The sequence below is a fragment of the Diadema antillarum genome, unplaced genomic scaffold, assembly GCF_040938485.1.
Source record: "Diadema antillarum isolate AM-2024a unplaced genomic scaffold, OU_Dant_1.0 seq00000701_RagTag, whole genome shotgun sequence".
NCBI classification, from domain to species: domain Eukaryota; kingdom Metazoa; phylum Echinodermata; class Echinoidea; order Diadematoida; family Diadematidae; genus Diadema; species Diadema antillarum.
In genome coordinates, this window is record NW_027271606.1 from 145402 (window position 1) to 158541 (window position 13140).

Below are 13140 nucleotides of genomic sequence, written 5' to 3' on the forward strand. Positions count from 1 at the left end.
CTAACATCCCACACCACTGCCATATATACATACTGTGTATGAAGCCTGCTCCGTGAAATGAAGCTGGGCCTGAACCCAGTGCGGGCCACGAGAGTCACGCTGCCGCCACACCGCTCTCTCATCGTCGCCTATCACCTCGTAGACGGAGAGCGCCCCTAGTTGTGTGCCATACATCTGATACCAGAAGTCCATGCAGTAGCCGTCTGGGTCGTCATTATTCAGCAGGGAGGAGTAGAGGCGTGCCATGTCCCCATTGGAGCCACTGGACGTCTCAATGTAGATATAGAACCCTGTGTTGAGTGGGAGATTGATTGCACAGTAAATATTCCACTAATTCTTTCAATACAACAAGATGTTTTTTATCAATCCTGGACACAGAATCAAAGCAATAAATAAGGTACAGGACATTTCCTTGAAAGTTTTATCAAGTATCTTTATATTTCATTAGTACGTTCTAACTTCTTGACAATTTTTTTTGCTTTAACATGATGCAGTTGAAAGGTAATCATTTGTCAATTTTTTGTTTCTACTATAACTGCATTTGGGTAGCCTTATATATCAAGCAGACTAAAACATCACACCTGGCTTCACAAATGAATAATTTACCTATTTTTCTATTTCTCTAAATCTATTACTCCCTCTGTCCATGCATATATGTTTATATTTCTTTAATGCAGTGTGCAACATTTTGCTTTCTTGTCCTGCTCCCTTGCCAACATGCATTGCTAATGGCTTAGGACTACGACTACTACACCATACACTTTGTACCTGTTTCATCGCCCTTAGTGTGATCTGCAGAGGGACCTGTTCCTGCACTGTCCGTTGCTCCTGAGGCCCTGGTCCAGTTAAAGTCATTAGATGCAGCCTGAGTCCAGTTGCAGAAATCCATCTCAAAGTCACAGTCATGAATATCAGGTGCTGAAGGGCAAACACAAAATAGAGTGACTGGGGACCATGGGCATACATATGAAAATACAGCAACCTGGGACCATGGGAAAACATACAAAATACAACATATAAAATACAATATGGGACTTGCATTGGAGTTCCACTTGATAGGGGAGACAGGCAAGTACATTGTATAATAACCCTTGTGGAGTGTGAGCCAATGCCGGACACAATTACTCCACAATATAGGACAGAGTGGAAACATACTACTGGTCAGCCTGGTCACTTACGGTATGTTGCTGGTGGTGGCGGTTGGGTGATGGGCTTCATTGTGATGGCACACATTCCTTCGTGGAGGTAAAGGTCATCTAACGAGACATCGCTGGTGTAATTATATCCAACCACTGCCTCAAAGATGACCTACACAAGGGCAAATAGTTGAATAATATCAAAGATTAAAATGTCTTAGAATATTCTGTACTTGTGCATATAAGAACTTCACTACCATAAATATTAGCTCGTGCAAATTAGGAAGAAAGGTTTGGAGTAATCCCATGTGTATGCAGTCCTTGAATGGACTGATGTTTGGTGAAAGTAGACCCTAGAAAGAGGAGATCAGAGGAGGGAAGTATCAGTGGGAGAGTGTAAGGAAGGCAAATGGTGACAGGTGTACACGGGCAACGCTGAGATGGAAGTTGAGGTTGCACCAACAGAGATAGGAGAATAATAGGAGACAGTAGCAGTTATAGAGAAATTGTTTAAACAACAGCAGATTATTATTTTAAAGAAAAAGATTATGCTGCTTGTATATCATATCTTTGCTTTCAAATCCATTGCACACACGCAGAACTCAGTGCCGTGACTGCTTCATTAACACCTGTGTCAACAGAATAAAATGTGGATTTACAAATCCTGTGGTTTCCATTGGTCTTACCCAGAAATTTGAAGTTGCGGCTACATTCGCCTTGCCAAGCAGCCAGACATTGCCTTGGTTACCACTGACTGTTGACAGGAGCAAAGGCTCGGTACCTTCTGTCTGTGTGTAGACGTTCAGGGTACCCATCCCTTGGCCGTACATGTGGTACCACCACTCCATGCAGCGGGCTTGAGGGGGGATGCAATTAAAACACAGAAGAGTGGACAGAGTGAACATATAATCCTCTAGGACCAGTCAAATGTGTGGTTCAATGGCTGAAAACATTTATTCAGCTCTTGAAGGAAGTGAGATTTTATGGTTAGTTGATGCCTCCAGCTTACACACAGGGAGACTGCACAGCTCAAAAACCCTTGAATCATCATAGCCCAAATACCATTAAAACATCACGGGCCAGATATCTGGAATTCTCTGCCTCTAAATCAAAAACAGTGTACAGTGTATATCATCAAATATTTTTTTAAGAGAATTATAAGATATACTCATATCCAAATATTCTCCCAATACATAAATTCATACCATCTTATTTTAGTATCTTTTCCAAAAAACAAGTTCAAGGTGATGATATAATGTGTTCCACATAAATATTATTAAACATACATGTAAATTACATACTTAGTACAGTGTGCTGAACACACTTTTACAGATCAACATCAGCACAGCACACCACACATCTCACAGCACTACACACCCTCTGAGAGCTAGCTACCAGCCACAGGTGGTGGGTATACTGAACTACAACAAGGGTAGATGAGTCCTTACCTCCAGTCGGCTCAAAATGTTCACTGAGCAGCCACGCATAGTCCCCTTGTCTGCGGCCTGATGCCTCGATGAACACAAAATAACCTGGCAGAAAAAAAGTGTCGAAATTTAACTGTATTTAACTCTTTGCAAGCCACAGTGTGAAAAAACTGCGTGCCACATTATTCTGAGACTCCAACACATGAGGGTTTTTTAAAACATTTCTGTTCTTCAAAGTCATGTAACTTTTTATAGGAGGACAGGAATTTTAGAACAGAGTAGAGGACGACCCATTTTCATATTATCCCTTTATTCTCTTCTTTTTTCCTCTTCAAATCATTTGGAATAGCAAATTCAGGGGAGAGATGAAGAATAGAGAAAACCACATCGGGAAAAGACAGAAAACCTTGCTTTTTATCACACACCAATGAACTTATACATTGTATTCCTTTAATTAAAATAAGGAACAACAACAAATGCTCAAATTGTCAATTTTCACCAAGGATATTGTTCCAACATATTCTAAGATTTTAATGATGAGAAGAAATATCAGACGCTTTTACAGGTCAGACGAAAATTCCAGTATTTATCAAGTCTTAAACAAGGCCAGACCTCATACAAGCACTCACCAAAGCCTGTCCCAGTAGTGTGGTCAAACGTTGGTCCTGTGCCTCCAGAGGAAGTGGTATAACTTGATCTCAGCCAGTCAAAATCATCACCTATGTAGGCGTTGGAGTAGCCGCACATGTCATACTCAAATGTACAGTCGCCCTCCGGCAGGCAGATTCTGTCATCAATGTTGATGTCGTCGATGGCCATGTCACTGTTGCTGCTTGGAGAGCCGTGGACAGCTTTGAAGTAGATCTGTTGGTGTTTTTAAGGTCAACTCATGAGTGTTTGGTGTATCATCTCATAACACACAGGTCCAACATACATGGACAGATAATTCATAAGTAGATGCCCAAAAATAAAATCATCAGCTCAAAACATTTTGATCAAGAAATAGGTACTCTATTTACTCTCTCTGTGACAGAGTGCTATGGACAGTGTAGACAATATCACAGGGTTTTCTTTGGCAATTGGTACTCAAGACATACAAAAGGCTCAAGTCTCGATATATTCTTTTGTTCAGAAGATATGTGAAAACATGGTCAGACGCATTACATCAGCAAATGAACTTGATTGGCCTAAGGTCATTTCGCATCAATGGATTTGCAGGTCAATCATTATTGGTTCCTATTTTCTGTTTCACATATCTTGTGAGCTTCACAAGGTTTTATGACTACTCTGAGGATTACAAATTGCTCTGTAATTTGTCAGTGCTTTTAACCCCCTGTCTGCTTGGAGTGCTGATTGGCAAAGAAAATCCCATAACATTGTACACCAGCTGCTAAAAGTCCCTAGCACTAGCACTTAAAAGGATTAAAGAGCAATACAATGCTACTGTACTCATTTCTATCCCTTAGTCTCCTCTAGGAGGGACTCATGTCCCTTACACATAGGTGAGAAGACGGGGAACAGCCACACAGTGGAGATCACAGTAAAAACCAGCAGTTACATATGCATGACAAATAAAATGATTCAAGTTAAAAATCTTGGAGCAACATGTAAGTGGAATCATACTTCTTACATGCAATGTATATTGTATGTCACAGATAGCAATGGGGAATAAAAGGGTTAGAGAAACAGTTCTTAACAATGACAGGGTGTACCGAGGTGCTGAGACTGAAAGAGTTCTGGGAATGAAAGGTAAGGGTTCTCTGAAATGAAAGATACTAAGAATGAAAAGGTCATCAAAAGGGAAAAAGCAGAATACATCAAAACAAATAAAATGACCTGATTTGATCTTTAGGAATTAGCCAATCACACGAAGACATTTCTCAGGTTCTATTCTTGAACTAAAACAAGCACAGCACCCCCCGACACCAATCTGACAGGAGGAAACTTCACGCCTGATAGGATGGAAAGCTCCCTCGCTTGGTACTATCTGGGATGCTAACATTTTTAACAGCACTGCAGTATTCTAATGGCTGAAAAAAAGTGTATTTTGGGTAGAAAACGGTATTTTTACTTTACCTGAGATAAAAATACAATACATCTAGTAAAACAATTTGAGAAAAACACTAGTTTCCATGAAACCTGCAGTAGTTTTAGGGAAAGAAAAATAATCAAAAATATTGCAAAAAAAGTGACGTTGTCATCTCTGTACTACGCCTCACCTTGTAGCTAGTGTCTGGAGAGGGTATGACCTCTACCTGACCCATATGCCAACGGTAGCCCTGATTGCCTGATTTACTGAATCCTGGTTCCACCAAGAACTCATCGTCATCCATCTTGTACACAGAGAGTGAGCCTGGGTCAGGGCCGCTCATGTGGTAGTAAAAGGAGACGCATCGTGCCCCCGTGTGGATGTAGTCCCTACTCTCAAGAATGGCAATGTCTCCCGAACTTTGGCTCGTCGTGTCAATGTACAGATACTTGCCTGGGAGGACAGAATGATGCACAATACACAAAATACAGCCATACATTATTGGCATACATTGCTACCGAACACAGGGCTCATTTCAGTGGTTGAATTCACATTCTATTTCGTACAGTACTGCAGAATGCAATTTTTCAAAAAAGCTTTATGTACCCTTCCCTTTAAGATTATAATTTTTTAATGACTGCTTGAAGCATTTTATACAAGTTTGAGTATGTGTTTATATTTGCACTAGTTCAGAAGAGCACAAACTTTAAGAAAAATTAAGTGTGTGTAGTAGATTATGAAGTCCAAATGTTTTCCAAACGCACCTGTTGAACTGGTGGTGGTGTGATCATTAGGTGGTCCGACCCCACCTGAGGACACGGAGGAACCCCACAGCCAATCAAAGTCGTCCCTGTCATCAAGGTTTACCCAATCACAGAAGTCGATCTCAAAGTCGCATTCCACTGGTCCGCAAGAAAAGAGTTTGAAAGTTAAAGAGTGATGTATCAAATTTTCTGTCTCTTTCATATGCAGTACCTGCTGCACTTATCACTCATTACACTGTCACCCGAGCACTAGTTAATTAAATCCATACCTCCTTGGAGCACAAATAATGAGTCTTCATGCAAGTACGGCCAAATATACCTCTGAATAATGACAGTAAACTTTATCAGGTAAGCAGTAGGTAGGATCATTTCAAATATTACCTGTAATGAAAAGAACAAACAAATGTCTTTTATATATGCATCAATGCAATAGGCTGTAACACATATTTGTCTTATCTGAAATGAGAAGGCAAAAAAGTGTTTTATTTATTATTACCATCCTTGATAACAATTTTATGAGATTTAAAGATAAATGAGGGTTGTTATTTGATAAGCAGATACTAAATTATTTAATATTGTTTGTTGTTTTTAAGCCATGCCATTTAAGATTGGGGACAAGCAACTTATATCTATTAAATGAATGAAAATTTCCAATGAAGTGGCAGTATTTTATATACAAATACAATTTCTTGCACCTGGAGAAGTCTTCTCACATAATATGGCAGAGGCAGATAAAGAAGAATAAAAAGTGCCCTACACCAGACAGAATAGACCTTTCTTCCCTACTATAGTACATCAACTTGGACTCCGCAGCTGCAGCATGGCATAGTGCAAAATATTGCTCCAGAACGAGAGATACAATTGCTGCAGGCCACTTCAGAGAGGTGGCCACTGTACATAAAAGGTGTCAAACACCAAGTTTCTTGTCAGGGCAGTTTAAAGAGGACACATGCAGCCTGATGCCACTGTAGATGGATTGCCATTGTCTGACTGTATTTTTTTGGCAGTACTCCAAAGTCCATGGAAAATGGTGGTCATTGGAATTCTGTGATTGGTGCAAGCATAAGTGAAAAAAAATGTAAAAAAAGATAGAAAAAAAAAAATGAGAGAGCAGACTGCCCTCTATGACTCACATGTGCCAGGACAGGCTCCTGCTTCATAGCTGACATCGTCAATGGAGGTGTCACCATACCAGGTGCCAGCACGCTTGGCCTCGATCACCAACTCAAAGGGATCTGTTGTTATGATGTTCCGTTGCCCTAGCAACCATTCATTTGCTTGGTTTCCTTGCTTTATCCAGATCTATGGTTGAGGTTGGGATGAGCAAAAAGGAAGGAATCAAAAGTTGCTATATATGGCTACAATACAGCATCTTCCCTGGACCCTGCATCCTAAAGGATTCCAGTTGTATCAACACTGCAGAAAAGGAAACTATAGACTGGGATATCTTAAGGTATATTTTTATGACTGTAAAAGTATTTTGGTGTTGTTACATTTAATTCAGTTCTGAAAAGCATCATGTTTGTCAAAATTTTCTCAATGCACCATAGTAGCCCATATTTCCAGTGCACTGTTCACAATGGACTGACATACATAAGTTTACCATTTCCAATGAAAGAACTGTTTATATTGGTAGTGCTACAAGTAATAAACTATGTGGTATGTGTAAACTAAATGTTTGTTTGAACATTATTATATTTAAATATCAAATGTGAACAGGGCAGAGTGTATCATATACACCTTACATTTGGCAGTGTCTTATTTTTCTTGTTTTTTTGTGAGTCAACTTATATTTGTAAAAGCAGAAATGTGTTCTATATGTGACCGTGCATCACAAAACGAACAAAAAGAAGCAAACACTGATTTTGTGTGACGACTGAAAATAGATGAAGTAGGTAAAATGAGCCGATCTTGACTTCATATTTTCTGGAAGAGCGATTCTTTTTCTACATTATGCTAAAATTTGGGATCATAAAATGGGCAGGAAAGTGTGTTTTCTAGCATTTTATCTTGGACATTTTTTCGCAGAATAGTGTGACTATGTGTGTCTTTAGAGTCCTCTTTTCATTTCTTAAAAACCTTGAACACACTCTCCACTTTCAACTCCCATAACTTTTGAAAGGATGATGCTACTGCTTTGAAGGTTGGGATTAATTAAGGACAGAGTGTGTTAATAAGGCATGCTCAATTTCAGTTTGATCTGATAATCCCTTCATTGTTGTTACTCCAGTAGTTAACATCCTGTTTTTTTGTCCCATTCATGGCACAGCCAACACGGCTTGGTGAAGATTAAGTACTTAAATAGACACTGTACTTCAGAGCCTCTTTTCTCAGTTCACTCTTTTCCTGAGTTTGTGCTTTCTTTCCAGTATTTAGATAGGTTAGGAGAGTCCATTTGATTTGAGTTATGCATCATTTTACAGATTAAAGTCTGCTCTTTCAGAATATGGTCTTAACTAAAAATTCATGTCTGGTGACTTTTTGTTTGTTTTGTGGTGCAGGGTCACATATAGTAAGCACATGCAAAATTACATTTTTTTTTTTTTTTCAGGAGAAAAGAGATAATAATTTTATTGTTATTCCATCAATGTGGTTCTAGATCACAATTCAGCCACTTAGAAAATTGTCTATTGAGTCCAAATTTCCAAAATATTATACTTAGAAAATTCTGTCACATAAAGTGGATATATAAATGGATAAAAATCATACATGCCGTCAATCCCTCGTTTGAGGCGAGACCCCACTTCCACGAAGCTGATGGGGTGCTATACCTCGCTAAAGATTTTTCTTTGGGAGTTGGGAGTCGAAGTATTTGTCCATTGCAAATTAACTTTCTGCTCAGGCGTGACAAACCTGGAGGCCAAGCCAGGGTTTAATGACTACAGCAGCTGTCGTATCACGTAAGAGCATGATAAGGATATCTGCCTGTGGTAGACCATTCAAAGTGAACTCAGTTTTCTCTATCCTTTCTAAAGTTTTCAATTTTATATTCTATTGAGAAATTCTATGGTCATCCATTTTACATTTCGGATGAAAAAAATTGACCCGTAAATAACGAAAATACAGGAATAAGAAGGAGAGCATTCCCAGTTTGCCGGTGCTGACAATGTGTAATGCACACGTACACACACGTACACACACACGCACCATGGAGCTACATAGCCCATGCCAAAACCAAAACAATCTCCTCCTCTCGCAGATTGTCAGACATGTCAGATAAGTCTGTTATTGAAGTTACCATATCACCATGCGTTTACGTATCAAATTCAAATGGCTTATGTCACTCAGAACTGAAGATAGGGATCTTTGACGGCGGCCATATTGGAATTCAAAATGGCGGCCGACCCCGAGGCCAGATCTCTTGGATCCGGCAATTTTTGAAATCAGCGCCCCAAAATACCCCTATGTGCAAAATTTCATACTATCCGCCGGATGTGAGCATTTTTTTCACATATCTGCCCCACTAATAAGAAGAAACAGAGTTTCATGATATGGAAAACACTTGATGAATAGATGTATACACTACATTGATTTCCTGTTCATATTTTCTTTTTTCCTTTTCTTTCCTTGTCCATGCTCTCATATTCCCTGATGTTTGCGCCATGCTATCATATTGATTGCCTGTAATCACTCCCAGGCAAAGTTTAACAGCTTTTGATGCTTTCTTTTACAAACACTTGACTTTTTTTGTTTTTGTTTGACAAATGAACAAGTGTTGGGTTATCACATGTCGGTACAGTTGGCATTGTCTGATTCTATCATATTCTACTGTAAATCGATCTTCAAAAATTCAAGGCCTCACGAAAGAAAGTCCTTCATTGAATGGGTTAAACTCTGGAGCCATGAATGATTAAATTCTGTGCCAGGGACTCTGAACAGTGTATACAATGCCATAGCATTTAATTTGTGCCAATGGGCACTAAAGCCATACAATAGCTGCTGTCACACTGACAAAAGCTTGCAAAGTTTAAGATTGCAAAGTCTTTGCAAAGTTTGCTTGTTGTTTGTTTGCTTGTACATTCACAATGGCAGCCAAACTTACTGAAGTTTAACCCTAAAAAGACTGGGCTATTTTGGTAGCTCGAAAGACTGGGGGGGGGGCCTAAAGGGCCCCCCCTTAAGATCTCGGCCGTGGATCGCGCGATCGCCGCGGAAATTTGCACAATGATAGTGTGCGATGTAATCTACAAGATCGTATATTTAAATTTTCCAAAATAGTCTTCTTTTATTTTATTTTGATTAATTATACTAATTTATGCGAGAAATCAGACTTTTTTATCTAAATCAGTAAATAAAGCTCCAAAAGTGCTCATTTTTGGTCTAGATATTCTTTGTAGCATTCTTAGCAAATGTACTTGAAAAAAAATTCAGTATCAAAATTGATTTCTTATTTCTTTTATTGTTTTATGAATTTCTTATGTATTTCTTTGTTTTTTCGACCTTTTGTTTTTGTTGTTTTTTTCAGCAAAATTTGTGGCAGACCCTTTTTGAAGCATAATACTACTAAAACAAATTGATTTTAGCCATTGAGAGTAAAAATAAGCATATTTATATGAACCATGTGATAAAACTCAATTTGTATTGACTTTGTACACAAAATCACATTTTTGAGCCATTTTCGGTCTCACATGCATGTACAAAAAGTTATGTAACTTCAGAACCGTACCCCCGGGCGTCACAAATTTGGTGTCAAAATGTGCGGGAAACTCGAAAGAAAAAAGTCATAGAGCATCGCGGCGAGAGCATTGCGTGTTGCAGAGTAATCGCGCGAAATGTCGAGGGGGGGGCCTTTTAGGCCCCCCCTCAGTCTTTTTAGGGTTAAAGTTCTCAAAGTTTGGGACACTGATGTGTGTGCACAAGAAAGAAGAAAGAGCACACCATCTGACAGCTAGTGATTGTGACATAACAATGCATACACGTACAACATCACAATGACTGCAAACTGATGGTGAACTGGTTATATGACAAACTTCACAGCATTTTACTTGCTAGCGTTCACACTGTCCAAAGAGCAAAAAGATTGGCGGGGGACCGGGAAATAATCCATCCCTACTTTGAGTGGGAAATTTCATGGGAAGTTTTGCGAAAACTTTTGCGAGTTTGTGGTCACAGTGGCAAAACATTGAGATCAATTGTGAACTTAAACTTTGCGATCTTTTGCAAGTGTGACCGCGGCTGAAGAGTTAACAGAATCTTACCACTTCCTCATTGGAGCCGTCCGCATCCCTCATGAAGATAGTGAGAGAGCCGATGCTGGTGCCATACATGTGGTAGTAGAAGGAGAAGCAGTAGGGCTCACCAGCCGTGGGGCGCAGGGCTCCAGAGAGGAGACGGGCGAAGTCACCACTGACCCTGGGGGAGGATGCCTCAATGTAGATATAGTAACCTGGAACAGATTAGGACATAAACAGAGACATCCAGCCACCTTCAAATTACTATGAAACCAAACATTTCAGCATGCATGAAACTTAGGCAAATTTCACAAGGAGCCAAGATTTGAGAAAGTAAAATGCATGTGAAAGCTTTTGTGTACACAATGTGTTGAATGCCGGTGGCAATTCGTGAAAGTTTATTGCCACAAGAAAGAACGTCGGCTCCAACTGGCCAAAGTTTCATGTTTCTGGTTTTACAGTATGAGTTCATACAGACACCTTCCTTCTTTTCTAACAAAATACCCCCACACCACTAACTGGATAGACTTCTGTTCACATAGAGGAATTTGACAATCTGATATTGGTTTACAATGAATTTCAATAACACACTTTTTCTCAGCAAAAAAAAAAGGAAGAAAACAGATGAAAGAATAAAATAAATGGTCCAGCTTAAAAAACAAACACAAAAAAAAAAACAGTTGGGATGATTAAAAGGAAAAAAAAGGGGATTATTTTCTCTTTTTTTTTGGGGGGGGGTGTCAGATTCCATTTGAATAGCCAAGAAAACATCAAAATAATTGATACCAATATTTTGGTTGAATTCAGCATATCAAAATAAGGTACAATTAGCCTCATGCAGAGAGTGGGATTAACCCTATTCTAACTGGGCTATTTGAGACCAAGTTTTTACGTGGGGGCGTCAATTTGACCCCCCCTTCAGATCTCGGCCGCCGATCTCGCGATCACCGCAAAATTTTGCCTGAACATAGAGTTGGATGTCAACTACAAGATTACATGGTCATACAAAATAAAAAATTTGATTTTCTTTTTTTAGTAAATTAATTATGCAAATTTACGCATGAAATGATTTTTTCACCTATAACTCCATTAAAAAGACTGAATGATTGCTAAATTTTTGTGTAAGAGTTCTTCAAGACACATTGAACAATTTTCTTGTAAAAAAATAGCACAATCAAAATCAGTTTCTTTTGTTTTTTATTGTTTTGTTAATTTCTTATGTATTTCACTGTTTTTTGACCTTTTGTTTTCTATTGTTTTTTGGCCAAAGTTTGTTGCAGGCACTTTTTCAAACTTATCTACATTAAAATTGATTAATTTCAATGGTTAAAAGTTGAAATAATCTAATTTATACCAATTTAACCAAAAAACACAATTTGCACTGGATTTGCACACGATATCATGAATTTGAGCCATTTTTGGGTTGACATGCATACGCAAAACATTACGTAACTTCAGAATGGTGTACCCGGATATCCCAAATTTGGTCTGAAAACATGCGGGAGACTTCAAAAGTCATGAAACGACGCGGCAAAATCTTTGCGTGTTGCGGAATCGTGGCGCCAATGTCGAGGGGGGGTCAAATTGAACCCCCCCCCCCAGTTAGAATAGGGTTAAATGAAACAAGGAAAAGTAGAAATTACGCGGTGCGTAACATATGTCCCCGCCGGAAGTAGCATTTTGTAACAAAATGTGCAATATAGGTAAAAAATCAAGGTCAAAGGTCAAAGAAGTCAAAGGTCAAAATTCTGTGTAGAAGTTTTGAAGCCCTCACCTAGTGCCATCACATAAAGCAAATGGAATCGAAATTGGGTTAGAAATGGCGAAGGAGTAGCATTTTGTAGCCAATGTACAATATAGGTCAAAAATCAAGGTCAAAGGTCAAAGAAGACAAAGGTCAAAATTCTGTGTAGAAGTTTTGAAGCCCTCACCTAGTGCTATCACATAAAGCAAACGGAATCGAAATCGGGTTAGAAATGGCGAAGGAGTAGCATTCTGTAGCAAAATGCACAATATAGGTCAAAAATCAAGGTCAAAGGTCAAAGAAGTCAAAGGTCAAAATTCTGTGTAGAAGTTTTGAAGCCCTCAACTAGTGCCATCATATAAAGCAAACGGAATCGAAATCGGGTTAAAAATGGCGAAGGAGTAGCATTTCGTAGCAAAATGTACAATATAGGTCAAAAATCAAGGTCAAAGGTCAAAGAAGTCAAAGGTCAAAATTCTGTGTAGAAGTTTTGAAGCCCTCACCTAGTGCCATCACATAAAGCAAACGGAATCGAAATCGGGTTAGAAATGGCGAAGGAGTAGCATTTTGTAGCAAAATGTACAATATAGGTCAAAAAATCAAGGTCAAAGGTCAAAGAAGTCAAAGGTCAAAATTCTGTGTAGAAGTTTTGAAGCCCTCACCTAGTGCCATCACATAAAGCAAACGGAATCGAAATCGGGTTAGAAATGGCGAAGGAGTAGCATTTTGTAGCAAAATGTACAATATAGGTCAAAGGTCAAGGTCAAAGGTCACGACTGAAATTCTGTGTAGAAGTTTCAAAGCTCCCATGTAGTGCTATCATATAAAGCAAACAGAATCAAAATTGGCTCATAAATGACAGAGAAGTA

General features: G+C 39.0%; 1 protein-coding gene across 1 annotated transcript in view; it reads right to left on the bottom strand.

The window, feature by feature from the left end:
- The window catches only part of LOC139737715 (MAM and LDL-receptor class A domain-containing protein 1-like), a 55264-nt gene continuing 42124 nt past the window's right edge, over positions 1 to 13140 (bottom strand). Inside the window, exons 41-47 of the mRNA XM_071648389.1 lie at positions 10555 to 10742; positions 6490 to 6658; positions 5357 to 5494; positions 4783 to 5045; positions 1179 to 1308; positions 769 to 918; positions 1 to 290 (exon numbers count right to left, since the gene is read on the bottom strand). Of these exons, the coding sequence (XP_071504490.1) occupies positions 1 to 290; positions 769 to 918; positions 1179 to 1308; positions 4783 to 5045; positions 5357 to 5494; positions 6490 to 6658; positions 10555 to 10742 (1328 nt within the window). The remainder of the gene's footprint in view (positions 291 to 768; positions 919 to 1178; positions 1309 to 4782; positions 5046 to 5356; positions 5495 to 6489; positions 6659 to 10554; positions 10743 to 13140) is intronic.